The sequence below is a fragment of the Sus scrofa genome, chromosome 18, assembly GCF_054392235.1.
Source record: "Sus scrofa isolate SSC_HxYL_T2T_F1_AM1 chromosome 18, Sscrofa_HxYL_maternal_Yorkshire_Landrace_v2.0, whole genome shotgun sequence".
NCBI classification, from domain to species: Eukaryota; Metazoa; Chordata; class Mammalia; order Artiodactyla; family Suidae; genus Sus; species Sus scrofa.
The window spans coordinates 14,995,982-15,023,760 of NC_139400.1; the positions used below are offsets into that span (position 1 = coordinate 14,995,982).

General features: G+C 53.7%; 1 protein-coding gene across 3 annotated transcripts; it reads left to right on the forward strand.

Annotated features, from left to right (window-relative positions):
- Nucleotides 1-27,590, forward strand: GBX1 (gastrulation brain homeobox 1). 3 transcript variants are annotated; one of them, XR_014833544.1, is made up of 2 exons: nucleotides 1-139; nucleotides 24,925-25,034. XR_014833544.1 is itself a non-coding variant. In XM_003360076.5 (2 exons), the coding sequence occupies exons 1-2, from the start codon at nucleotides 5,596-5,598 to the stop codon at nucleotides 25,488-25,490; spliced, it is 1,110 nt and encodes a 369-aa protein (XP_003360124.2). In that variant the 5' UTR covers nucleotides 5,387-5,595; the 3' UTR covers nucleotides 25,491-27,590. The 3 variants fall into 3 exon arrangements, 1 of the variants encoding a protein (XP_003360124.2); XR_014833543.1 differs by lacking the exon at nucleotides 24,925-25,034 and adding an exon at nucleotides 3,575-4,161 and having other exon boundaries at nucleotides 3-139; XM_003360076.5 differs by lacking the exon at nucleotides 1-139 and adding an exon at nucleotides 5,387-6,139 and having other exon boundaries at nucleotides 24,925-27,590.
- Nucleotides 27,591-27,779: the final 189 nt, after the last annotated feature.

The following is a 27,779-nucleotide window of genomic DNA, read 5'->3' on the forward strand; positions in this document are numbered from 1 at the left end:
GAGACCTGCTCCCACCCCCAGTGAATTTTCCATCTAGTCTGAGAAACAACTGTGTGAATAACTAGTTCAAATACAAGGGGCAATGAAGTGAATACAAAAGACCTGTGGGAGCAGGAGCAGAGGGCTCCTGAGGAGGAAGGTGAGCAACAGGGGCAGGGGCCTGGGAAACCTCACAGAAGAGGGGGAGTGCTTCTCCGAAAATTTTCAGGCGGGCAAAGGATATCTGACCGTAGCTGGCGTGCATTCGTTCCTTGTCTGATGCCTTTTTAAGGAAGAGAGGCACTCTAAGGTGGTCAATGTGAGAGGCTGCTGCCCAGCGTCCCACGTTCTCCCCTTCGCGGGGCAGTCTTAGGAAGGTCCTCTCTGGGGTTAGACATCCAGACACTCTTGCAAGCCAGGAAGCTTCCTCCTCAGCCTCCTGGCTGCGGGTCCCGCGGGCCCAGAACCTCTCCCCGGTAATTGCTTTCCGTAATGTGTTTGCTCCAAACCAATTTCACGCCTCCGTGAGGACTCCGCCCTGCACTGGAAGCGCGGACCTCCCCACCATCAACCTACCCGCGTGTATCGCGTGCGCACATGCAATCGGCACACATTTAACACAAGGATACACAGGGTTCAAGTACCTGGATGCAACACACATACACGAACCTGCACGTGTGCATACTGGACGCTAAGGCTCTCCTGTACAATTCACCCGCCCACCCAGTGTTCTCGCAGTTAAGTGCCCTGCAAGCGCCTAGCCCCCTAGCCCTTGGAGGGCTCACCTGTCCACTTCCTTTGCCCTCCGCGCGTCCCCCGGACTAACGCCAGGGGGCGCTGCAGTACTCCGCACCTCTTTCGCGGTGACGCAGTTGCGCGCTGCTGCCACCAGAGGGTACCCGCGGACAGGGCCCGACGCTCCCCACCGAAAGTGGACCCTCTCCCGCTAATGAGTGAGGCGAAGGTATATTTGGATCTGATTTAAGAACACCTGGTTCTTTCTGGGTGCGGGTTTCCAATCCGTGAGGGGGAGGCCAGGTGATGGCGTCAACATGGGCACAAGCGGAGAGGGTAGATTCAAAGTAAAATTCCTCTGTGGAAGCATCTCGCCAACTGGTGGAGGAGTGAGAGTGCGACAAGTTAGCACAATTACAGAAGTACTGTCAGAATTCCTCTTTAGACAATAACAAGTGCTGACCTACATCGGCCCCTTCACGATTCAGTAGGAGAACCACAGAGTTTTCTTCCTAGTACAGAAAGGAGCCAGCTCTGTTCAGGTTGCATAGCGATCGCTTCTGTCCTTGGTACTGATGAGAGAGCAAGAGGCCGTTTTTGGAGAGCACTGATTTGGGGGAGTCTTCCCTGATTGGCCTGCTCTTCTTTGTCTACTTAGTGAAGGCAGAACTGGGTTTGAAGGCTCTTTCCTCATAGTCACTTGATCCCTGCACCAGGGTTTTTTGTTGTTGTTGTTGTTTTGGTCTTTTTTAGGGCCACACTCGTGGGTGGCATTAGGAGGTTCCCAGGCTAGGGGTCAAATCAGAGCGGTAGCTGCCGGCCTATGCCAGAGTCACAGCAACGCCAGATTCGAGCCGTGTCTGAGACCTACACCACAGCTCACGGAAAGACCCAATCCTTAACCCACTGAGGGAGGCCCCCAGGAATCGAACCTGCATCTTCGGGGATGCTAGTCAGATTCGTTTCCTCTGAGCCGTGACGGGAACTCCTGCACTGGCTTTTTGACTAGGCAGAGTTGATGTTCATTGCTCTCATTCAGGGGTGGAGAATTTAAGTCAAAAAGGGGCCCATGTCACATGAGCCACTGAGGGGTTAGAACAGGAGCTTAACTTCAGGTCTTTTTACTCCAGCCAATGGTCTCTTCCATGTACCATGTGACATGAGTCCCAGGCAAGGGCAGGGAATGGAAATGCCCTGCTTCACTTGCCACTGTGTCGGAGAGGGTTTTTACCCTGGTTTAGCTACTGAATGACAAGGACTATGCAGAAGTCGTATTTCATGGCCCCAGCATGGCCAGGGAACAGACTGAGGATACAAATAGGTTAGAACATACACGGTATCTAACAAATGCACCCGCCAGGGCCGTACAACGTCCTGGAGTCTCACTTATTTCGGAGTTGGTGGCCCACTGGAATTTGTTGGCAACAAGCTTTAAGTCTTTTACTCTCTGTGCCAGCCTGAGCCGAGACTTCCGCTTTGCTGAGTGTAGTTCTGTGCAATAGGCTCCTGCTTGAACTAGGCGACACACGCCTTCATGATCAAAAGCTCTTTAACCTTGGGTCTTTGACAATGCATGATCCATCTATCTCGCCAAAGAGTGACACGCTGATGAAAACGGTCTTTTACTGGGGGGGGACTAGTGGGAGAGAGATTTCTTTCCTTTTCTTTTCTTTTTAGGGAGATATTTTAATATATATCATCTTGAGCTTCGGGAATTTGATACTAGATGATTTTATTACCTGTGCAAAAAGAGACTGCACTTACTTTAAAAATGGCTCTCGTGGAAGTTCCTGTTGTGGCTCAGTGGTAATGAACTTGACTAGGATCCATGTGGATGTGGGTTCGATCCCTGGCCTTGCTCAGCGGGTTAAGGATCTGGTATTGCTTTGGGCTGTGGTGTAGATTGCAGATACAGCTTGGATCTTTCCTTGCTGTGGCTGTGGCAGAGGCCAGCAGCTGTAGCTGATTTGACCCCCTAGCCTGGAAACTTCCATATGCCACAGGTGCAGCCTTTAAAAAGACCAAAAAAAAAGCCTTTATTTGATTGGTGTTGTTACTGCTCATCCAGCTTTAATTGCCGTGATGGTAGCCCAAAGTTTCCTCATTAATGTTTCAAGCCAATAAGCCTCTATTATGTACCCAGCACTGCAAAGCCATCACACCAAGTACTGACCCATCACTTTTGAAGTACAATACCGTACACCTTTTTTTTTTTTCTTTTTTGGCCACAACTGAGGCATATGGAAATTCCCAGGCCAGGGATTGAATCCGAGCTGCAGCTGCAACTTACACCACAGCTGCAGCAACAACCGGCTCCTTTTACCCACCACACCGGAACTGTAGTCAAACCCACACCTCTGTAACAACCCTAGCTGCTGCGGCCAGATTCTTAACCCACTGTGCCACGGTGGGAACTCCAAAATACAATACACCTTTTTTCCTTTTAGGGTAACACCTGTGGCACATGGAAGTTCCCAGGCCAGGGGTCAAATTGGAGGTACAGCTGCCGGCCATTGCCACAGCCACAGCCAGGCAGGATCCAAGCCGGATCTGCAAACTACACCACAGCTCATGGCAATGCCGGATCCTTAACCCACTTAGGGAGGCTAGGGACTGAACCCACATCCTCATGGATACTAGTCGGGTTCCTAACCTGATGAACCACAACGGGAACTCCCTACAATACACGTTGAAGTCTGGTCTTCCATATTGGTACCAGGGAGTGCTTGGTTAATTTTACAAAGAGTTCCGAAAAATATCTTTAGGAGGACGGATAAGGGTTATCCTTGTACATTGGCAGTGAGTTGGTGCTCCCAGACTTAAGGCATCTCTTCTTTCCATGCCGACATCTTCCCACCAGGCTCGTCCCCCAGAAGTTTCACTGAGTTGATTGTAGAGCCCAAGATGGATCAGGACTGCGCCGAAACCACACTTCTCTCCCCTTACCTCTTGGACGCATGTATCCTCAGCCAAGCGTAACCAAAGAAAGCTCCTTGGACCCCACCCTCTTCTGTCCCACTCTGGTGACCGTGTGTGGTGACAGGGTAATGCCTCAGCTTAACGTGAGTGGTGTTCATAGACCAGCACAACACCCCTGAACTGGACAAAGGTCACTGAGATCCAGAGCTTCCTCCTGTCCTGCACAGTCTTGAGACTCTGAGATGCTGGTGTAGGTTTTCCTCTGAACCAAATAACTTCCCCTGTTTAGACTGCAGCTTCCTAAACGTGCCTGGCTTCGCTATTATTAATCCCAACTTGCCTGCCTCTCCTTGGCCCCACTTGAAGAACTGTTTCCCAGTGACCAGATGACCCTCGTTGAGCTGGCCAGGCTTATTCTGTCTCCCGAAGTTCCCGTCACTCTTCTTCTGCTGACTCGCCTGTCCTAAAAGCCTTAGGCTCCGCGGACCCGACCCTGCTATCAACCAAAAGTGCCCGTGACTTTTTGCCTCCAGATTGTCAACTCTTACTTCTGGGAATCAGGAGGAGGGGGAGGGTAAAAGGCGCCGCCATCGCTGCGACTGAGAAGGGGGGAGGTGAGCAGAGTCATCCGCAATTAGCGGATAATTAGCGCCGCTGACCCTTGGGGCTCATCAGCGCTCCTGGGGCCAGCCCCCAGCAATCAGCCAGGGCAGGTCGAGAGTGTCAGGCCCGGGAATGAATAGGGCTCATCAGCGGCGCTGGAGTCGGGGAGCCAATCAGGGAAATTAATAGCGCAGGAGAGGGAGAGAGCGCGAGGGAGGGAGGCAGAGATAGACAGACAAGCAGACAGACGAGACAGAGATACAGGCGAGAAATGGGGGGGGGGGGGTAGAATGAGGCGGACCGGGATGGGGTGTGAGAAAGAGGAACAATCGAGTAGGACAGGGACAGAAACGAGGGCAGGAAAGGGAAGGGGGAGGAAGAGGGAGGGAGGAAAGTGAGAGGAATGGTAAGTCCTTGGCAGAGTGTGGGCACTCGAGGAAATTAGCCACAGAGGCCAGCGTGAGGGACTCGGGGGTCCGCGACGGAGGAGAGAGTGAGGAAGAGCCGGGAGGAGAGAGGGGGACTGGGCTCCACCGGGGACGGAAAGGGCCCGGCGTTGAGAGGCCCTGGAGCCGCGGCGCCCGGCGGCCGAGCGCGCCCCCTGCCGTCCCCGCCTCGCCGCCCGAGGGGGCGCCGAGGTCCCGTCCCGCCCGCCGCGCCGCGCCGTCCGCCCGGGGGCCGAGGAGGGGACGTCGCGGGCGGGCGGGCCGGCCGGCGGGGAGGCGCGCTCGGGGGACTGGCCCGGAGTCCGAAGGAGGGCGGCGCCCGGGGCGGGGGGCTCTGCGGTCCAGCCCCGCCGCGCGCTCGGTCCCCGCCGGGGCCACCTCCCAGTCCCTGCTCCCAGTCGGCGCCCGGGGCTGGGGGGGCGGGGGGGGGCCGGGCTGGGTGGAGGGCGGGGCACCGGCCCGGCAGCTGCGGCCGCCTTCTCGTCCGCCGCAAACTTTCACAAAGCGGCGTGTCCGGCCTCATCAATCTCCATTAATAATAGTTGGTTGGGCTGCGGGGGCGGGCGGGGGTCCCGGGCCGGCCGGCCGGGCCGCTGGGAACGGGCTCTGCGGAGGGAGCGGGAGCCGGGCGCGGCGGCTGCGGGCGGAGGGAGGAAGTGAAGCGTAATTTGAGGAAGATGGATGAGTCCGGAGGGCGACACCCCCAGCCCGCCCGCTCGCCCGCCCCCTCCCTCCTTATGAGAGCGAGGGAGCGCCGCGCCGGAGCCACACTGCGCCGAGCCCGCGCCCCGCCGCCACCTCGGCCCGGGAGCCAGGGAGCGAGCCCTGCGTGTCCGCGCGGGGCGCCCGAGCCGCGGGGCGCACGGCGGCGCCCGGAGGGGAGCGCCCCGGGGCGGCCGCAGCTCCGGGCGCGATGCAGAGAGCCGGAGGCGGGGGCGCCCCCGGGGGCAGCGGCGGGGGCAGCGGCGGGGGCCCGGGCACTGCCTTCTCCATCGACTCGCTGATCGGGCCCCCGCCGCCGCGCTCCGGCCACTTGCTCTACACCGGCTACCCCATGTTCATGCCCTACCGGCCGCTCGTGCTGCCGCAGGCGCTGGCCCCCGCGCCGCTGCCCGCCGGCCTCCCGCCCCTGGCCCCGCTCGCCTCCTTCGCCGGCCGCCTCACCAACACCTTCTGCGCGGGGCTGGGCCAGGCCGTGCCCTCGATGGTGGCGCTGACCACCGCGCTGCCCAGCTTCGCGGAGCCGCCCGACGCCTTCTACGGGCCCCCGGAGCTCTCCGCCGCCGCCGCCGCCGCCGCGGCCGCCGCCACCGCCGCCCGAAACAACCCCGAGCCGGGCGGCCGACGCCCGGAGGGCGGGCTGGAAGCCGAAGAGCTGCTGCCCGCCCGGGAGAAAGTGGCAGAGCCCCCGCCGCCCCCGCCTCCGCACTTCTCAGAGACTTTCCCAAGTCTGCCGGGTAAGTGCTGCGGCCGACGGGGCGCCGGGCGGGAGGCTCGTTCACCTGGAAACCCCTGCCCGCCGCCGGCTCCGAACCTCGGCACCTGCCTGGAGCCCTGGAATCCTAGACCCCCCGGTGGCGGGTTCTGCGGAACCCCCTCCACTTCCGTTCCCAACGCGGCACCTCTAGGTCCCAGGAGGGCCGCCCTGCTCTGTCTCCAGAGTGCCCCACGCCTCACCAAGCGCCTCCCACAGCTGCCCGCCAGATTAGTGCCTTTCCTCCCAGTAGCCGGCCCTGCAGCCGCGGCTCCCCCGTCTCCTCCTCGGAACCCCTTCATTTTTCTCCTCTGCGGGGAATAGAGAGGCGGCGAGTGTGGGATGCCTGGGGACGGCGGCAGGACCCCTGGGGGGATACAGTGAGGCAGCTGTCAGTTCAGGGAGGGCTTCCGAGACCTCAGGGGCAAAGGGAGGGTCTTAAAGTGGTGCCGGCAGGTGTTGATGGCCGGCTTTCCTCTCAGTTGTAGAGGGCACTTCTGAATTGGCCCAGGTAGAGCGAAGCTTGAGGAACAAACTAGGCGTCCTAAAAGATCATAGCTGGCAGGGGACCGGCTGGGCTTGACTGGGAGACCGAGGGAAAGGCGAGAGGCTGAAGAGGGTTGGGTGTGGCCTGGAGTCCAGAATCCACCTAAGATTCTGGAACCAGTGAGATCCAGCTAAGAGCTAATTCAGGAACCCTGGCCCCTCCAGGAGGCCTTCTCCCCATAGAGGCAAGTGTCTTCAAACCGAAACCTGTTTAGAATCCCTCTAAACAGGCCTCCCTACCTATCCTTAATCCCTAGAAGCTGGAGAGGCTTTCCGCTATCCAGGAGCAGGTTCAGGTGTGCTGAGATCCAAAGCTTATAGGATTTGGTGGGTGGGCTCTAGTGAAGGGAAAACGGGGACTGCTGCGTGCGAGTGTGGGCTTCCTGAAGCTTCAAGTTCTTTAGCATCAGAATGAACCTGACTCTGCTTCACACACCCAGCTTGGCAGGTGGAAGTGACCCCAGGGGGCCTGGGGGCCACCCGAGGGGAGACACAGAGATAGATGCAGGAGTCCTTTTGTCCTTGGCTAGGAGAGAGCAACTCCTGGATAGGTTTCTGGGCCCTTCCTTGAAATTGTCCAAGGGGCTAATACATCTCGACCCCAAGGGCTGCTGTAGAGTCTGCTTTCCTCTTCTTTCCCCTTTAGCCCTGGGCCCTTTGGCTTTGGGGATTCGGCTCCTGTCTTTTGCCCACTGGTTGGACCAGGAGGAGCCACAGACTGAAGTCTGAGCATCCCTAGGGAGGACTGGAAGGTGGGAGGAGATGTCCACAAGATGTGGGGGGAGGAGCAGCCGACAGGGCGATGGGAAGAGGCAAGGGTCTGTGGGGGTGGGGAACAGGATAGTCCCCAGGCAGAGAGGGCAAGGCGGGCATCAGAAGGGTGGCTTTGGAGGCAGTAGGAGCCTGGAGGACAGAACCGGACACCCCCCGGAGGAAGGGATGCACTGAGGGGGCGGGGCTGGGGGGTAGCCCCCTGGCATGGGGAGACACCCGGCCTCCTCGTTCAGCTTCCCCTCAGTTCTTATTTTGACCCCTTTGTATAGTGGGGGCTCTTTTCTGAAGCAGGTAGAATGTTGGCTGTAAAGCCAGACATTGAGAGAGAGAGAGAGAGAGAGGAAGGAATAGCAGAGGGAAAGAACAGAAGAGACATATTGAGGGTAGGAGAGAGGAAAGGACGAGCGAACGAGCAGCGTGCCCACATTCTCCAGAGGGAACGTGAGAGAGCAGAGGGCCGTCGATGGGGATGATGAGTGCAGGGTTCCAGCCTTGGCTGATGAAAACGGAACAGTATTTCTGGGCCAGAAGAGTGTGTGTGTGTGTGTGTGTGTGTGTGGAAGAGTTCTGTCTTGAGAGGATTTGAAAGGAGCTAAATAAATACCCTAGTAGGAACCAGGGAAAAGTTTCCACACACAGAGTAAATTTTTTTTTTTTAAGCCACACCCGGGGCATGTGGAGGTGACCGGGCCAGGGAGTGAACCTGTGCCACTGCAGTGACCCAAGCCGCTGCAGTGACAATGGCCGACCCTGGACCCGCTGTGCCACAGGAGAACTCCCGGGAGTAACTTTTAAAAAGGTTTTAAAAAGGTTATGCTGGGAGTGATAGGAAACTGGAATTTTTATAGAGAGAAGGATGAAGGAAAGAGCTTCCTCACCTGAGGAAATTGCTGGAAGCTGAAGGAGATTGATTGCTGTTCTCGGAGTACAGACAAGAGATTTCTTTGCGAAGAATGATGGGAAGGGAACCTTAGGGAGGAAGAGTTTGGGGAAGTGTTGACGTCAAGGTGATGGCTCATCTTGGGAAGAGATACACATAGAGGGTTTACCGAGGGGCTTCTGGGGCTGAGCTGTGAGGAGAGATTTCAGGAACATTCGAAGAGGAGGATGCGTGGGGGGGCTTGCTGGCGACGGCTCCTCCTTATCATTCTTGGAGCAAACTCGCCTCACCTCGCCCTCGTGTCTCCCTTCCCAATCCTGACGTTTCCCTAAAATAGTTGAGGACAGAAAAGGCAATTTCAGAAACGTTAGACGTCAGATCGGTTTGGGGGGGGGGGGTGATGACACATGGCCCCACGCTGAAAGTGGTGGGAAGATGCCTACTCCACTTTGAGGATTGCGTGAGAGCATTTAGCGTGAAGTCAGAGAGTTCCCGGGGCGAAAAATGGGATGAAACCTCCACATGAGCAGAGTTGGGAGAAGGAGTGGTACCTTTGCCACGACAGAGGAAGACTTGCTGTCCCAGTGTGCAGGGGTGACATGGGTCTGAAATTCTTCATTTACATGTGTCTAGTGTTGTGTAATTACTAGCCCTTTTAGTGAAATTACCGTGAAAATCTGCCACTTTGGACGATGATGAGCGAAGTTCTTTTTGTTGGGATTTAGGACCGTATCTAAAAACGTTGCTGAGAGTGGAGACAGATAACACCCAGTTGGTACTAGAACTGCTGAAGAAGACAGCAGAACTTTATCATGATGTGCTTGCAGGGGTGGAAGCTATCTTATGAGGCCAGAAGAGATACTATGTGCAGAAATAATTACATAGAAAAGGTATTGAGGACGGGATATTGGAAACCATGCTAGATTCGGAGTGTGGGAGCAGTAGGGATACTTGGAGAAGGTGTCCTAGTAGGAGAGAGAAAAAAGAATTTTGAATTTTGAATGAGATTTAAAAGTATGAATAAACAGAAGAGCCCAGAATAGGGCCAACAAGTCTTTTAGGTCTTTAAAATAATGAGCCACGTTCAAAACGTAAAATGAGACAGGTGAAATTAATTGTATAATATGGTTTCTTTAACCCAATGTGTCCAAAATATTATTTCAGCATCAATCAACAGAAAAGAATTTAATGACATGTGTTATATCCTCTTTGCAGACTAAGTCTTTGAAACCCAGAGTGTATTTTACACCTGCAGCGCATCTCAGTTCAGCCCAGCTATGTTTCAGGTGCTCAGTAGCACGTATGGTCCATACTCAACACAAAAGACCTAGAGACGTGTAGGAACAGTCACGTGAAAGGGATTGGGGGAAAGGGAGTTTCAACTGGGTAGACGGCAAAGTCCTCAATGCTTTAGGAATATGGAGAGAAGAGAGCAGTAAGCCCTTAAATGAACAGGAGAAAAAGAGATTTCTGCCTGGGATGGGATGGGCAGAAATAATCTTGTATGTGGAGGCGTGTGTGAGCTCCGACTGAGCTATCAAAGCTGCCCAGACGATGTGGTGCAAATGCATGTCACAAGGAGGACAGGTGACGAGGATGCTACGTAATGGGGGAGGATGCAAAGAGCTGTCTGTTGGGAGAAACGCAGAAGAAAACTTTAAGTTACAGGTGTCCTGAGCAATGATTCGTTGCTCCTGCAAAGGGCTGGATTGCCCGAGAACAAATAGTTGAGAGGAGAGGGATGAATGTCATTGCAGGATTGACGCTGAAAGTACAGTGAGAGACTGAGATGAAAGATAAAGCCGGCCTTGAGCCTGGTTAAGAAAAGAACATCGGTGGTCGAGACGGTATAGAAAAGAGACTGTGACGCGGCAAACCTGGGAGACGGCAGCGCCGTGAACGGTGTTTTTAAAAACTAACCGGGAGGAGCTGTGCTCGTTTCTGAACGGAGGTTAGCAGCAGCAGTGGACACGGTACCAGGACACGGGGGAGACCTCCTGGGGCTGCGATAGACAGTCGAATGCTGATCGCTGTCAGCGAGGCACCTGGTTGTCACCGGCAAGTGTGGTGGGTGACCGTCCAGCACTGTCAGAATAGGTATCATCCGTTATGACGAAGATCAGTTTGCTCTTGAGAGTAAAGCAGGGGATGATTTGGGACTTGGAACAGAGACTTCTGCTGTAAGAAACGGGATGGAGATGGTTCTGGGAGTGATGGAGAGTGTTTTCCTAGGAATTTTGAGGACGAGCCTACAGGGAGAGTGATGGCTCCAGTGACATTTATCGAAAGGCAAATGTTGCATTAACTGAACAGGACTGAAGGAACGTTTATTTAGGCATCGTGACGCGTGGGTTCAGATCTCAGCGTTGTCACTCATTAGCTGTACAGCTCTGGCAAGCCGCTCAGTTCCATTCGGGGCACACTTATTGTGTATCTGTTACTGCCTTAGTGGTGTTTTTAAGATGCTACAGGAGATTGGGAGTTTCCGTCGTGGTGCAGTGGAAACAAACCTGACTAGGAACCATGAGGTTTCGGGTTCGATCCCTGGTCTCACTCCGTGGGTTAAGGATCCGGTGTTGCCACACGCTGTGGTGTAGGTCGCAGACGTGGCTCAGATCTGGCGTGGCTGTGGCTCTGGCTATAGAAGATTGGCTCAAAGTCTTTTAGCTTCTCTAGGCTTCAGTTTCCTCATCTGTAACGTAAACATTTTAGTGCAGGTGGCTTTTAACATTCCTTTCAATTTCATAGAATTAAAAGCTTATTTTTCTAGCCTCAGCATTTAAGGTCGAGCTGTCACCATGGACTTCACCTCTTGTGAGGAGGTCTTTTCAATTACGGGTGGGGAAAAAATTGCGTCTTTATTTCTACTAACTTCCCCCTAAAAATTGGCACTTCCCTTAATGATGAAGATAGGCTGGAAAGCAGAGTGGTTTCAACAGAACCTGAGGTTTTTTGCCACCAATAGAAATCACAATATTTTCATAGGAACTTATAATCTTCAAAGACATCTTGTTGTTTAGCAAATTAAATAAGAAACAAGTGATTATATTTCAAATTCTCTTAAAATAGTTGGTAACTACAGTGTGTATATTTGGCTCCTAACTTAACATTACGTGTTTTATGTTATACACCTAAAAGCATTATTCTTTTTTTTTTTCTTTTTGGCTGCTTCCACATCATGGGGAAGTTCCTGGGCCAGGGATGGAACCTGTGCCATGGCAGTGAGAATGCTGGTTCTTTAACTGCTAGGCCACCAGGGAACTCCAAAAACATTATTCTGAGAAGGGATTCATGGGCTTTGTTGGACTATCAGAGAGTTCATGGCACAAAAAGGGTTAAGAAGCTGTGGTTGAGAGAGAGAGGGATCTCAGGAACAACAGTGGAACATTTTATCGGGAGGCTGGGACTGGGCTGCTGAGATGCCCTGTGCCGTAGTGAAGGCAACACTGGGAAGGCTGGCAGACAGACTGGATCTCTGCCGTGGCCTCTGTAAAGGATGAGCATGCTGAGGATGCAGATTATAAATGATTAGGAGCATAATTCCTTTTTTTTTTTTTTTTTTTTTTTTTTTTGGCTGCAGCCATGGAATGTGGACGTTCCCAGGCCAGGAGGCCAGGGATCGAACCTGTGCCACAGCAGTGACGCAAGCTGCTGCAGTCACAATGCTGGATCCTTAACCCACTGCACCACGGGAGAACTCCAGGAGCTTAATTCTTATATGTAGAGGGATGGGCACGAATAATCCATACTGGGAATAACAGGAGAGAGATGGTTATTGGAATAATGAGGGGGAAGTCTTTTCACTGGAGAGAAGGAGGAACATAATATGACAAGCGAGGGCTTTGCGTTGAGACTGATGTTACAGTGGGCTGCAAGGAGAGCGAGGCTTTTGCCTTGGAAATAACGGAAAGAAGGATCTTGGCGGGGAAGTGGATCGGGAATTAGGAAACAGCGATGAGAAAGCGGTGGAGTAGATGCACGAAAAGAGAGACGCTTCAAGAGAAACGATGAGAAGGGAAGAGTTTGTCTGTGGGAGAGAACTCTGACCCGGAGGGAACGGGACGGGCTGTGCTGGGGTCTGGACCCGCGACGAGGCCAGGGCTCCCAGGAAGGGGGTGTGCCCTGGCTGCAGTGGTGACGGTGAGAAGGACAAAGCAGCAGGTCTGGACAAAGCAGGGGGGGCAGAGGAGGCTGGGGGTTTCACCGGCAATACGCTGCTCCTGCTGGGAGAACGGCGTGGCTCGGAGTCACGTGGGGCAGGTTGCGTGTGCTCTTTGGGAGAGTGATGGGGAAAGAGAGGCTCGAACTTGGTGTGACAGAAGAGTGACCTTCACGAGCAGAATTCGGATGTGGTAGGAAGAGACAGCACTGTGCAGCCCGTGGCCAGGAAACAGTGCCTTCACCCCCTGCCCATCCCTGTGGAAGCAAAAGGAATACTCCTCCAGGGATGAGAGGCAACGTCTGAATTAGAACCGAGGCCGGGGTGGTGGCGATCGGGTGGGGGGCTTGATGGGGGGGAGCTGCCAGGACTAGCAGAGCCAGGATCACGAGTAAAAAGCACTGTGGGGGGATGAGGATGGGGGAACAGGAGAGTACTTGAGAGCTGGGGGAACAGGAGCCGATGGCTTGACTGTGAACTACGGAGGAAGCGGTGCTCGAGGAGCAGTGCTGGATAAACTGGGACTCCGTGTTGGAAGCAGCAGGGAGAAGGGTGATACGGGGCTGCACGAGGGCGAGGAGGATGAAACTGTCCCGAGAGTGCAGGTAGGAAGTGCTTCATGCCAGAATGGATGTGACGGTTCTGCAGACACCGGAGGTGTGAGACGGCGTGGTCCTGGCCCGTCACACTCTCTGTGTCTCAGCTTCCTCATCAGTGAAAGTAGGGGTTTGAGTTCGAGGATCTCTAAGCTCACTTCCAGCTCCACCACTCTGTTTTATCTGTAAGGATACATTTGTTCATGAATTGTTTCCTTTAAAAAAAAAAAAAAAAAAAAAGATTCCTGGAGTTCCAATCGTGGCTCAGCGGAGATGAATCAGACTAGCATCCATGAGGACGCGGGTTCGATCCCTGGCCTCGCTCAGTGGGTTAAGGATCTGGCGCTGCCGTGAGCTGTGGTGTAGGTCACAGATGCGGCTCGGATCCACATTGCTGTGGTTGTGGTGGAGGCCAGCGGCAACAGCTCTGATTTGACCCCTGGCCTGGGAACATAGACAACAACAACGACAACAAAAGATTCCTGGGCAGAGGGATGGAGGAGATTCCAGGCTTCTCAGTGTTGTGGTCAGGAGCCGACCAGGAGGAGGCAGCCTCAGGCACAGACATCTCGAGTGAAACCAGGCTGCACTTAGGAGGGAAAAGGCCCTGCCATCGGGGATCCAGTGGTGTCACCTGAGCCATGGCCACGCACAGCCATCATATTGAATGAGAGGAACGTTTAATAAAGGTGGGAAGAGGCCAAAAGGCCACACAAAGATTGGGGATCACTTATGACGGATTTGACACAATGCGGAAGGAAGCCGTGCCCGCCAGGGAGTGAGAAAAAGAAAAGCTGAGGTCGGTTCCTGGTCTTCCGTGTTCCTTCTCCATCCAGTACAGGCTGGATGACAGGGTGACCGTGGGCTTCAGTCCCTTTTTCCTTCAGTGATGACAGAGAGCTGGGTGCAGCCCAGAGGGAGTGAACACAGGTTTGGGGCACAGAGCGTGGCTCCACCCTTTCGGTGATTGACAGCAAAATACTAGCGTCCGAAGTCTCTGTTTTTCTCACCCATACCGTAAGGGCCACAGCAGCTACCTCGCGGAGTTAAGGGTTCAATGAGAAGATATTGGCCCAGCATCCTGAAGTAATAGGTTTGCAAGAAATGATGGGTAGTATCCATGCACTGGGAATACGGGCAGCCATCCCGGGAATTCAGCTGGGGAAGACCGCCTTACTAGGCGTTGCAACAGGTGACGCTTACTGTGCTGCAAAGGGCAAATATTCCTGGGGGCGATGACAGAGGTAGCCCTGTATCCCAAGGACCGTTTACATGGGAGAGGCCAGGAGAGGACATTGTACAAATCTAATAAGGGTAGATTTCAAATTTTGTCTTTGGCTCTTTCTCTCTCTCTCTTTTTCTTTTTATTTTGGCTGTGCTTGCAGCATGTTCCTGGGCCAGGGATGAAACCCACTCCTCAGCAGGTTCAACACCAGATCCCTAACCCGCTGAGCCACCAGGGAACTCCCTCTTTCAGCTTTCCTGTCTCACATTTTGCTGAGACACTCTGTGTAGACACCCTGTGGACATGGTGCCCCAAGCCCTTCTGCTGTGTCCCACTGAGGCCTGGGCTACCTTTCTCTCCAGGAAAACAGGCAAATAAACAAAAATAAGCAAACAGACTGCCCCAAACCTCTCCTTTTTCCTTCATCAAAATCCCTTGTCTCTCAGCTTAGTATTAGGGGCTCAGCCTTTGGAGTAAAAAAATTCGCACTCAGGTGGATTATTTAAAAACTTAAATTTCAAACATGTGGAATTTTATCTGGTGAGACTACGAATAATTTGAGGAGGACCTGGGTTCCTTCCCACCGTTTTCGGAAAAATGATTTCAGATGGGAAATGTGTGGCGGTGCGGGGAGGGGCCGACTTTCCCCGGAGTCACTCGATTATTGTCATTTCTGTTTACAGCCGGGTGTGGGGTGTGGCATCAGAACTCTTGGGGCTGCTAGTGACAGTAGCTCAGCCCTAATTTAGGCTAAAATGGGCGTGTATTGATTCACATCCCGTGAAATACAGGAGGGGAATCCAGAAAAGCAAAGGGGCTTTTTTCTTGCTCTTGTCTGGCTCCTCTCTCTGCCGTCGCCTCGTTCCCTCCTTCTGGGAGGAAAGGGAGGGCACAAGCAGAAGCAGCTCTAAATTTTTGTCATCAGGTTGGCACCCCAGTGGATTCCAGGGTGTGTAGAATCCCAGGATGATTGGTTCACGAGCTTGGGTCAAGTCCCCGGGGGGGTCAGATCCCGGTGGCCCTCCTGTGTGGCGGTGAAGGTCCCCACCTTGTGATGTGATGGCAGCCCGCTGACCTGGGCAGTGGATGGGGAGCCGTGGCCAACAGAAGGGGGTGCACAAGGGGGAAGGGGTGCTGGGCAGGCCCAGCCGCCAAACAGGTGCCCATCCACCAGAAAGAGGAGAAGGTGCCTTCAGTTCCCTTTCCATGTTAGGGAGGAAAGCCTTCTCCGTGGCTGGGTAAGCAGTCCTGGGGGCTGGATACTGGGCTGGGCCCCTGGGACCGCTGTGAATCAGGAAGGCGAGAGAGATGCAGATGGGAGAAGAATTTTTTTTCTTTTTCACCTTAAATTTCTTTTTTAATTCAAGGGTAGTTGATTTACAATGTTCTGTCAATTTCTGCTGCATGGCAAAGCGACCCAGTCACACACACATATACATTCTCTTTCTCATATTATCTTCCATCATGTTCGTTCACAAATGATGGGATCGAGTTCCCTGTGCTGTACAGCGGGACCTCATTGCTTACCCCTTCTAAATGCAATAGTTTGCATCTACTGACCCCAAACTCCCTGTCCACCCCACCCCTCCCCTCCTCCTGGGAGACGAATTTCTATTCCGCAATGAAGCTGATTCCTGGACAAGCAAGAGCTGTCCTTGAGAGATGGGAGAGGCCATCGTACACGAGATGCTAGAGAAAATTGATATTAAAACAAAACTGTTGGAGTTCCCATTGTGACTCAGTGGGTTAGGGATCCGATGCTATCTCTGTGAGGATGCGGGTTCGATCCCTGGCCTCACTCAGTGGCTTAAGTATCCAGCGTTGTTGAGAACCGTAGTGGAGGCTGGCAGCTGCAGCTCCGATTCAACCCCTGGCCCGGGAACTCCCACGTGCCGCAGGTGCGGCCCTAAATAGAAAGGAAAAAACCTGTTCCCGTAAATGGACAGTGTTATTTTTTATGAGAGAATACATTTCTAAAGGAAAGAAATGCTGACTGGTGAGATTACATCATACAAACCCATAAGGACAGAAGAAGGGGAAAAAAGCGAAAGATCCCGTGGGAGTTTTGTCTTGGGGAAGGATGGGAGACATGGCCTGTTGGGGACAAAGGCGACATTTGGCGCGTGAGGCCTCTCCTGTGGCGTTTTCAAGAGCCTTGTCTGAGAAGGCGAAGGGCAGCATGGGTGACCAGGTGCCTGGCGTGGGCAGTGGAAGGGGCACGGCCTAAACTGAGGCTGGATTTGCTGGGAGGCGCCGGGGAAGGAAGTTACTGGAGCGGGGGAAGAGCTGTCTTACTGGGAAGGACAGAAAGAGCCCTGACTGGAGATGTGGGAAACCAGGATTCTGGACACGAATCTGTCTTGAGCTGTGTGATGGGGAAAGGTCATTTAACCTCTTTGAGACTCAGTTCTTTTCACCTGAAAATAAGGTGACTCACCTCCTGTTACTACCGCTAACAGGTCAACTCTATGTCTGCAAGTTGCTTGGAGATGAAATAATACGTGTGAAAGTGTTTGGGAAGGCGAAAGGTCATGCACGAGGCTCTTGGCAATGACAATGGCAGTGTCAGTTACCCTGAGGGGGCTCTGAGCTGGGGCCGCAGGGAAGCGCCAGGAACTGGTTGGGAAGCCGGCGGGGGGAGGGTGGGGTGGGGTGGGGTTCTGGATGGCAGTGATGCTGAGCAGAGCAGGTGCTCATGTCAATTTGGAGTAAAGAATGCTGAAAAGGAGTTCCCCTGGCCCAGCCCAGTGGGTTAAGGATCTGGCGTTGCCACAAGCTGTGGTGTAGGTCGCAGAGGTAGCTTGGCTCTGGCATGGCTGTGGCTGTGGCGTAGGCAACTTCCATGTGCCAGGGGTGCGGCCCTAAAAAAATAAATAAGTAAAACAAAACAAAACAAAAAGAATGCTGAAGAGTCATGCTAAAAGTGAAAGAGAGAGAGAGAAAGTGAAAATGAATTTTCCTTACCGTACCTCACATTATTGGAGGGAGTGGGGGGGGCATGAAATGAATGGGGAGAGTGAACACATGGGATGTGAGCTCGTTTCTCTAAAAGATGAAAGTGCTGTCTCCAAAAAGAACAGAGAAACAATTACATACTGGGCATGACGATGAAATGAGGGTTTAGAAAGGAAGGTGGCAGGAGTTCCCTGGCGGCTCAGCAGGTTAAGGGTCCAGCCTTGTCACTGCTGTGGCTGGGTCAGTGCCGTGGCACAAGTTTGATCCCTGGCTTGGGAACTGCCACATGCGGTGGGCACAGCCCAGAAGAAAGAAGTGAAGGTGATAGCCAACGTGAGTGGATTTTGAGGGATGTCTGTTTTTTTCCCCACCTTTGCTCCCACCCAAATTGGTTTTGCCTTCAGGAGGCTGGGTAGTGGTCCGGGGGGCCGGGGGTTTGGGGCGTGTGAAGGTAGCGGGTTTTTGACGGAAGGAAGAGAAATCAGAACTGTGGGGGAGGGGCTTCTCCTCTGGGCCTAATGCTGACTTGGTTTTAGGTCAGCAAGAGCTGAGCAGACCGATGAGAGACGAGGGCACAGGGGCTCTGCCCGTTCCCGGAGCTGGGGGCCTACATGGTCCTCCAGCCCCTGGGCAGTTTCCACGCCAGGACCCTGGGGAGCCGGGCAAATCCAGTGCTACTTTCTGCTGGAGTCTGACTTGCCTCCCCAGTCCGACCTGGCTGCTTAGCAAGTGAGGGCTCCTCCTCCTCCAGGAAGAAGTGCCTGGCAGTGCCTGGAGCCTGAGAGCTGCTCGTGGGTGGGAATGATGCCGTGGCGTGGACTCTACAATTGCTGTGGTTCCAACCCTGCGACTTCTGCTCCCTGGGATGAAGGAGGGACTCACGTGATCCCTAGAGGTTCCCGGCTGTCCTCGCTGCCCCAGGGTTTTTTCACAGACTCTGTACACTTACCTGGAGGGAACAAGCTGAAAACAATATATCCTTTTTTTTTTATTAAGATATAGCTGATTTATAATATTGTGTAAGTTTTAAGTGTACAGCGAAGACATTCAGTTATATATGTGTGCATGTGTTTGTGTGTGTATATATATATTTTTTTTTTAATTAAAATTTTTGATTTTTTTTTTGGCTGCAGCATGCAGCAGCTGAATGTGGGATCTTAGTTCCCAGACCAGACGTTGAACCCGGGCCGCAGCAGTCAAAGCGCTGGGTCCTAACCACTAGACCACCAGGGAACTCCCTTACGTATTCTTTTTCAGATTCTTTTCCACAATAGGTTATTGCAAGACATGGAGTGAGTTCCCTGTTCTATACAGTAGGTCCTTGCTGGTTATCTGTTGTATATATAGTAGCGGGTATACGTTAATCCCAAAGTACCGATTTCTCTCTTCCCCCCTCAAATGTACTCTTATGTCACCAGTAAAGTCGTTTTCATACAGAGAACAGAACCTCTATCTGTTTGGCCTTCCTACGAGCACAGTCAGATTAGGTCCAATGAAACATTTCTCCTTTGGCTAAAATTATTCTCTCCAGAATCATTATTTCCCGTGTAAAATTTTCAGGGATGCCTTGTTGATCAAGTATTTTTGTTCATGTCAACCAATTATAGGGCATCTGCAGGTAGACTTTTACTCTTATGGACATTGTATCTACTGGCTCCAACTATTTCTAAATCAAATCTCGCAAATAGAAATTTTATCAACAAGATGTGTTTCTGTCAATTTTTAGTCAAAACCACATTTTTCCATGTGCAGTTTTTGTGTTGAGTATGTTTACTATTAATACTATGAATTGGATAAAAGGAAATCATCTACATTTATTTTTTGGCTAATTCATGAGAAAACAGTAAGGCCGTTCCAGGCCTGCGGTGTGGCTCCTCGTCTTGGACGTTTCCATCACTTTGGGTCCAGCCCTCTAAAGGGCGCCCTCTGTTGGTGGAGCAAAGAACAACTAGCAGGGCTCCATGTGTATCGGTGTTTAGGGCGGAAAAGGTAGAGCATTTTGTGGCTTTTTTCCCCCCACTTTTTACTCTTTTTTTTCCTCCCCTGATTCAATTTTTCCTCCCATTTCTCTCTCTAAACGTTTCAGCCCTTCCACTTTCTCTGGCTCATCCTTTAACTCTGCCACCCTGTCTGCCCAGCTCTCTCTTGGCCTGGTCCTCTCTCTGCCTGCTCTTCCCTTCTCTGTCCCACTCCTCCTGCCTCACTCACTGTCCCAGACCCGCTCTCTGCGAACTAGCCCTATTTCCCTCTCCCAGTTGCTTCGATTTCCCCACCCCCAGTCCTTGCAGGAGTTGTTATCAGACCCCTCAATGGTCCGATCATAACAGCTCGGAGAGAGACTCTCTGCCTGCCACGCAGGATCCCACTGGGATCAAGTAACCAAGAGAGCCTGGGAGCCAGTGCTTCTGGTATGGCTTTAAAAGCAGCACATGTGGGAGTTCCCGTCATGGCGCAGTGGTTAATGAATCTGACTAGGAACCATGAGCTTGCGGGTTCGATCCCTGGCCTTGCTCAGTGGGTTAACGATCTGGCGTTGCCGTGAGCTGTGGTGTAGGTTGCAGACGAGGCTCAGATCCCGCGTTGCTGTGGCTCTGGTGTAGGCTGGCAGCTGTAGCTCTGATTTGACCCCTAGCCTGGGAACTTCCATATGCCGCGTGAACGGCCCTAGAAAAGGCAAAAATACCAAAAAAAAAAAAAAAAAAAAAGCAGCACATGTGCGCTTGATTTGATGGAACCTGTCTGAAGTCAGGGGGATGGATGATTCCAGATCAAGGGACCTGGGCACCTCATCTCAGTCATCATCAACATAGATTTATTAGACAGCCCCCCACCCCCCCGGTGCTTGGAGCTGTGCTCAATGATTTCATCCTTCAAGCCCTGAAATCCAGTTTCTACCTTTGCAGCAGCTGTTTAAAGTACTGTAATATTGGGCTGAGTTTTTACAAGCTCTTGTTATCCTTGCTGTTACTGTTTACTGCAAACCACATTTTAAAAATTAGAAATTGGAGGAGTTCCCATTGTGGCTCAGTGGGTTAAGAACCCTACTAGTATCCACGAGGACGTGTGTTTGATCCCTGGCCCCGCTCAGTGGGTTAAAAGATCTGGCGTTGCCGCGAGCTGTGGTGTGTAGGTCACAGACCTGTCTTGGATCTGGCGTTGCTGTGACTGTGGTGTAGGCCGCCAGCTACAGCTCTGATTGGACCTCTAGCCTGGGAAACTCCATATGCGCGCAGGTGTGGCCCTAAAAGGTGAAAGAAAGAAAGGAATTGGAGTTCCCTGTGGCTCAGCAGGTGAAGTATCCAGCGTTGTCACTGCTGTGGCTTGGGCTCGATCCCTGGCCTGGGAGCTTCCACATGCCGTGGGCATGACCCAAAAAATTAAATAAAAATTAGAAATGAAATGTTAGAGGGTTTAGTAATGACATTGGGGATTGTTCTTGATTTCTTTTAGCTTAAGATCCTATAGATTCCCACCGCATATGGGGTCTTCTCCAGCAGATGTGGGAGCAGAGGGCCTACTGCAGAAGGGGGAGAATAATCTTCATGGAGAGAGTGTTTTCTGCCTGGAGCAGGGTCGTGGGGAATATTTTAGGAGAGGCTTGAGAAAGGAGGTGCAGAAATGGAGAGTGAGGAAATGCTTGGGGAGTAGCTTCTTTCCTTTAATGAACAAGTGTGTCTTCAGCGCCTACTCTGTGCAGGCAATATTCTAGATGCTGTACAGCAGTAAAAAAGTAAATAAATAACTGTGTGTGTGTGTGTTGTAGGAAGTTCCCATCTGGTGTATCAGGTTTAGGATCCAGTGTCGGCACAGCTGTGGCTACCTTCATGGAGCTTATTCTACAAGGAAGAGATAGCCGATAAAATAAATGGACAGGAGTTCCTGTTGTGGCTCAGCGGTTAACAAACCCAACTAGTATCCATGAGGACTTGGGTTCGATCCCTGGCCCCGCTCAGTGGGTTAAGGATCCGGCGTTGCTGTGAGCTGTGGTGTATGTAGGTCGCCTTGCTGTGGCTGTGGTGTAGGCCCGCGGCTACAGCTCCAATTGGACCCCTAGCCTGGGAACTTCCATATGCTGCAGGTGCGGCCCTAAACAAGATAAAAAGACAAAAAAAAAAAAATGGGTAAAGTTGATGACATGTACTATAGCAACGAGTAGAGCAGAGAAGGGAGCTAGGCGTGCTAGGAGTTTAAAAAGGATGGTCAGAGATGGGCTCACTGATAAAGACCTGAAGGAGCCCAAGAAGCCAGTGCAGGATCAGAGAAGAACGGGGGAGGCGGGGCAGAAGCCAGGAAACCAGTTTGGAGAAGATGCCCATGAATCAGGTAAGCGATGATGAGGTGACTCGGACCGCAGAGGAGTGGTGAGAAGTCAGGGGCAGGAGCTAACTTAAAAACCAAGGGTTGGGCCCGGGTGGTGAGAGAGAGTGGGGGTGTGGTTGGAACGGCAGGGAGGTTGGAGTTACTGTCGACCGAGATGAGAGAGATGTGGGTTCTGATGGGGACAGCCTGGCTCAGGAGAAAGATGGAGAGTTCAGATCCTTGACCCCCTGAGCAAGGAAGGCCAAGGCTGTGTTGAGCTTGAGCTCTGGGGAGGCAGAAAATAAACAGCGCCGAGAAGGGCATCAATGTGATGAAAGAAGAGACCACGGAGGTGAATCTTGCGGAAATAACACAGGTTTTGGCTCGGGAGGAGGGGACGAGGAAAGCCTGGGGTGGAGGGAGGTGAGGACAGGGAGGGGCACGCCCTCTGTGGCCAGCGCGCACGGAGCTGGGTGCCCGGGGCGCTTGGGCAGCGAGCTGTTAGAGAGCGCAGCCCCCTGCTGGGGGAGGGTGCCGCCAGCAGGGGCAGCATCGGATGTGGCCACTTAGGTTTGGAGGTTAGATGCAGCATGAAAAGGCAGGGCAGGGGGAGCACAACACCTTTGGGGTGTGACAGGTGGGTGATCTGGGCAGGTGGGTGATTCTGGCCACTAAGGAAGGTGGACATGTGGTTCCTGAGGAAAAGGAACAGGTGTGGATTACACAGCGAGGAGAAAGGACAACTCTGGGGACCGAGAAGGGAACTGAAAGTTCCTGGGCGGGTCCTGGAGGTCCTGGGACGTCCTTGCTGGAGATCAGGCGGATGTTGGGGGCAGAGAGGCACCCCAGCCAAGCTCGCCCACCTCCTTGTTCTCTTGTGAAGCACATCACTACTCCCGAAGGCACTTTTCTTGGGGTTGTATTTGCAGCCTCAGACTGTGCTTCTAAGCATGCGCATGGTACGTGGTGATGTAGATGGATGCGCCCCGCCATCGGCAAAGCCTCCCCCTTTACAGAGAACTCCATTGATAAGGAGGTGACTGCTCACTTTGCGGATGACCCATTTTCTCTTGTTCTCTCTTCTAGATGGGTGTATTTTTTTTTTATTATTTTGTCAAAGGTTTACAATGTTGTTAATTTCTACCGTCTAGCAACGTGATTCAGTTACACATCTATGTACATTTTTCCACCTTCTTTTGCATTACGGTTCGTCACAGGATGCTGAATATAGTGCCCTGTGCTGTTCAGTAGGACCCTGTTGTTTATTCATCCTGTGACGCTGCTTTGCATCTGCTGATCCCAAACTCCCTGTCCATCTCTCCTGTGCCTCCTTTCCCCTTGGCAACCCCAAGTTGGTTCTCTATGTCTAGAGGCTGTTTCTGTTTTGGAGAGAGGTTCATTTGCGTCCTGTTTTAGATTCCACATGTAAGTGATATCATACGGTATCTTTCTCTTTCTGACTTACTTCACTTAGTATGAGAATCTCTAGGTCCATCCATGTTGCTGTGAATGGCATGATTTTGTTCTTTTTTGTGGCTGAGTAATATTCCATTGTATATATATATATACCATGTCTTCTTTATCCATTCATCTCTTGGTGGGCATTTAGGTTGTTTCCTTGTCTTGATTATTGTAAACAGTGCTGAGATGAGCCTACAGGGGCATATATCTTTTCAAATTATAGTTTTGTCAAGATACATGCCCAGGACTAGGATAGCTGGATCATATGGCAACTCTTTTTTTTTTTTTTTTTTTGAGGCACCTCTGTACTGTTTTCGTACTGGGTGCACCAGTTTACATTCCCACCAACAGTGTAGGAGGAGTGTTTGTTTCTTATTCTCTTTTCTAATTGGTTGGTTTTCTTTTGATTTTTGTTGTTCCACTGTTTATTGGTCCTTCAGGCACAACATAAGGGAGTCTGTAAAACTCCAACACTAAAACCATTTGTAATACGTGATTTGCAGCTCTGATGAGATGCTTAAAGCCAGTGGTTGAATTACATTTCAGAACTATGTATGGCTTAAACTGTTTCTATGCCTGGGAAGACACCTAAGCAGTCATCTGCTGTCCGTTTCTCCCTGCCCGCGTCCCTCTCTGTGTTTCACCTTCGCTGCACGTGCGTTTCTTCCTCCTTCTCCCACATTCCTTCCCGTTCTCTCAACTGGCACCAAGCTCAGGGTCCTCAGGATTCTGAAAATGCACAGAAAGCAGCTGCTTGTGCTTCTCAGCAAACTTGGCTAGGAAAGAGGGACGGTGGAAACGTGATGACGTCTTTTTAAAATTAAGGAAGAAAGGATCCTGGGGGGCTAAGTAAGTGGCGGAAAAATCTGGCCGCTGAGCAGGCGGCATGTGGCAGGGAGGGCTCCCCACTCCGGGCTGGGTGGTCTGGTTGAGGGGAGCTGGGAAGGTGAGGTATAGGAAAGCTTCCAACTCTCACGTCCTTGGGTAACAGGTCGAAGGACCCTGACTGGGGGGCGGGGGGTGGATCAGATGGCCCTGAACTTTCCATCTGGAATTGAGAGGGGAGAGGGAAGGGAGGGAGACGGAAGAGAGGTGAGTACTTGTCTCGTCCCGCCAGGCCAGGTGAGGGGTCCTGGGGGAATAGCAAAGGTGACAGCTGGGTCTCCCACTCTGTCCTGCAAAAGTCACTTCTTTTATTTTGTTTTTTTGTTTTTTTAGGGCCGCACCTGTGGCACATGGAAATTCCCAGGCTAGGGGTCCAATGGGAGCCGCAGCCACCGGCCTAGCCCACAGCCACAGAAACTCAGGATCCGAGCCAGGTCTGCGACCTCCACCACGGCTCACAGCAGCAGCGGCTCTTTAACCCACTGAGCGAGGCCCAGGATTAAACCCACACCCTCATGGATCCTAGTCAGGCTCATTACCTCCGAGCCACAATGGGAACTCCCAAAAGCCAATTCTACTCTGGCCTGTAGTGCCCTCCTACCTCCGGCCACTAGAAGGATCCTAAGCCTGGTTCCACAGCGCTCCATCCTGGGACCTGCGGCTGCATGTCTGGGTTTGGAGGAAGCCAGGAAGGTAGCTGGTACGGAGCTGGTGGTGGCGGCAGGGGGGGTGCCCAGCCCTGGGAATGGCGCTCTATGCCAGATGCCCCGTGCCTCCCCGACTTTGCCGTGGTGAAGTCTGTGCTGGTTAATACCTTTCTTCCCATTTCTTTGTCTTCCCAAACCTCCCCCCCCCGCCCGCCCACGTCCCCCTCCCTTCCCCTGACATCTGCTCCACGCCTGCACCTCTCCCTGCTGTCCACACCTGGCCACGGGCCCCGCCAACCTGTCTGCCTCTCCCCGCATCGGCCGGTCCTCCCCGCCCGCAGCCGAGGGGAAGGTGTACAGCTCAGATGAGGACAAGCTGGAGGCGCCCGCGGGAGACCCGGCAGGCAGCGAGCCGGAGGAAGAGGGCTCGGGCGGTGACAGCGAGGACGACGGTTACCTGGACGGTTCTGCGGGGGGCCCCGGGGCGCTCCTGGGCCCTAAACCGAAGCTAAAGGGAAGCCTGGGGACTGGCGCTGAGGAGGGGGCCCCGGCAGCAGCGGTGGCAGCAGCGGGGGTCACAGCTCCTGGGGGCAAAAGCCGGCGGCGGCGCACGGCCTTCACCAGCGAGCAGCTTCTGGAGCTGGAGAAGGAGTTTCACTGCAAGAAGTACCTGAGCTTGACCGAGCGGTCCCAGATCGCACACGCCCTCAAGCTCAGCGAGGTGCAGGTCAAGATCTGGTTCCAGAACCGGCGGGCCAAGTGGAAGCGCATCAAAGCCGGCAATGTGAGCAGCCGCTCCGGGGAGCCCGTGAGAAACCCCAAGATCGTGGTGCCCATCCCTGTGCACGTCAACCGCTTTGCCGTCCGGAGCCAGCACCAGCAGATGGAGCAGGGGGCCCGGCCCTGAGGGACGCCAGGAGGCTCAGACCGGGGTAGGGCCCCGGGGACCGCGGGGCGCCCCCACTGTGCTGTCACCCTCGGAGGGGCGCGGCGATGTCGGGCTCTGGGGTGCTCAGGTGTGGGCACGAGGCCCCGAGCCATTCCAGGGGCCCTCAGCGCGAGCGGGGCCCCGTCCTCACTGTCCGGGTGGCCTGAGGCGGACTCCCGGGGAGGGAGTGGGTTCTGAAAGGCCGGGGCCTCGAAGGTTCCTGGCAAAGGCTCTGGCCTGGCTTCTGACGGGGGTGGGAGAATTCCAGGGGAGACGCGGCCACGCCGATGACAGCTCCTTATTTATTTCGTGTAAAGTTTGTACATATGGCGCTTTCGGCCTGTGCTGTCCGCACCCCCGCCAGGACTGGGGAAGCCTGGTCCCTCGGTCTTCGGCCTGAGTTCAGTTCCTTCCTAGCACCGAAGGGGCACCGTCGTGCCTGTCTGTAGCACAGGGACGTGCAGAGACGCGCAACGGGACCTTAGAAACCTCCTTAGAAGCCTCCGGCCTCATGTCCCCTGTGTCATCTACCTCCACTTCTGTCCCCACCCCTGCCCAGCCAGCCTGTCCCGCGCCTGCTGTAGCCTCTGCACAGTAAGCAAGCAGAAGCTTCTGCACCTCTGCTCTCTGCTCCCTGGACAAGAGGGCGGACTTCAGGGCCGAGGCTTCACCGCCTTTGGTCAACGAGGGGAAATGAACTTGACCGAGGCCAGCTCAGGGGTGTGCAGGCTGTGCAGGCGGAGGTTACCAGTCCTGGGCAGGACTGGCGCAGGCTGGGGCCCCCTGGTCACCCGTGAACCCCTCTCTATGTGGAGGACACGGCAGCTTGGTCCACCCCCGACAGTCCAGACGTGAGAGGCTGAGCAGGTCTCTGCTGATACCGCACCCATGGTGCACCCGCAGTTCCCAAGCTTGGGATCCCGTGTCCTCAGGTTATGAGGCTGGTCGAGAAGAGCCACTGCAAAGTGGATGAGGTGGGATGAATCGGATGGTTCTGGAAGGTATGTGCTGTGGGGGAAGCTAGAGAGACAGGAATTAGAGGCTCTGGGGTTGGAATTCTGTGAGCAAACTAACAGCATTCACAGAGGACCAAGTAAACGCAGGGACGTGAGGCTTTGCGGGCACTTGCAGGAAACAGGACTGAAAGGGAAAGGGGACAACCAAAAGCCACTTGCCATTTTCCCTGCCTTCACCGACGGGCTCCTGTCCGGTACAGACGGGAGCGGCCGCGTGGGCACAGGGAATTCCCAGAGAAGCCCACGGACGCTGGCATGGTGGCTAACACGGCCTCATGGGCCGTGTTGCTTTGGGAGGAGAGCTGGAGCAGAACAGAGCCGTAGAGAAGAGAAATGGGCTCCGAGTGAGGCAAGGCCAGACAGGGAGGGAGGCCGCTCAGCCAAGTCCCCGGCCAGCCTCCTGCCCTCCCTAGGGGTCAGGCTGCTGCTCTTCTGGTGAGACTGAGACAGGCCTTCCAGGGCCGTCCTCTCCTCCTCAAGCACATGCAACGCAGCAGCCGGGGCCCGTGGGTCCAGGGTCTTCTCTCGCTTTTGACTGAATTTCAGCAAATCTGGAGAATCAGGCCGAAAACTGTGGTCCAGCCTGGCCCGTTCCTGCTCCAGGCCAAGGCTGTCTGACACCCACCTAGGGAACCTACAGGGTGAGAGTCTTTTTAGGACAGGAGCCAGGCAGAGGTCGAGGATCCCAGGAGCTGTCGTCACTTTGCTGTCAGGACTCATGTCTCCAGGTGTAGCCAGGGCTGGCACGGATGCCCTCTGTGCCCCCAGGGAGGGAAGGTGGGGCAGGAGAACTAGCACACCCGAGGCCCCAATCTGCCTTTTTCTCCCCCCCTGGATTTACCTCTGAAGCTTCCTAAACCATACCCTGCAGTCTTCAGCTGCCGAGCAGCTTCTTTAGGGAAGCTGGAGGTGACTGCTGCTAGTATTTTCTGAGCCCGGGAACCCATCTTCCGCGCCACCCCCGGCCCCATCTTTATTCTGCCCTTATCTTTGCTTAAGGTTCGTATCAGCCTGGTAAAAGGGGCTGTGGACCAAGAAAATAAAATCTGGTTTCCTCTCTGAATAGCGTTACTTGGTTAATTTACTGCCACACAGGCAAGTGCCCATGCAGAGCGCCAGCCACCACACCCAATGTAGCAGGGTTGTCAGCGGAGCGGCTCCAGGAGAGGGAAGAGCAGGCTTCCTGGAGGCGGGGCCCTGACCCAGCAGGTCCTCAGCCTGCAGCACAGGTACAGAGGGGCCCCTGGTCTTC

Bases quoted from the DNA above. Each gene is read 5' to 3' on its own strand.
- GBX1 (XM_003360076.5), top strand. From the start codon at position 5,596: ATGCAGAGAGCCGGAGGCGGGGGCGCCCCCGGGGGCAGCGGCGGGGGC. The intron at 6,140-24,924 runs GTAAGTGCTGCG...CCCCGCCCGCAG, and splicing joins GACTTTCCCAAGTCTGCCGG to CCGAGGGGAAGGTGTACAGC.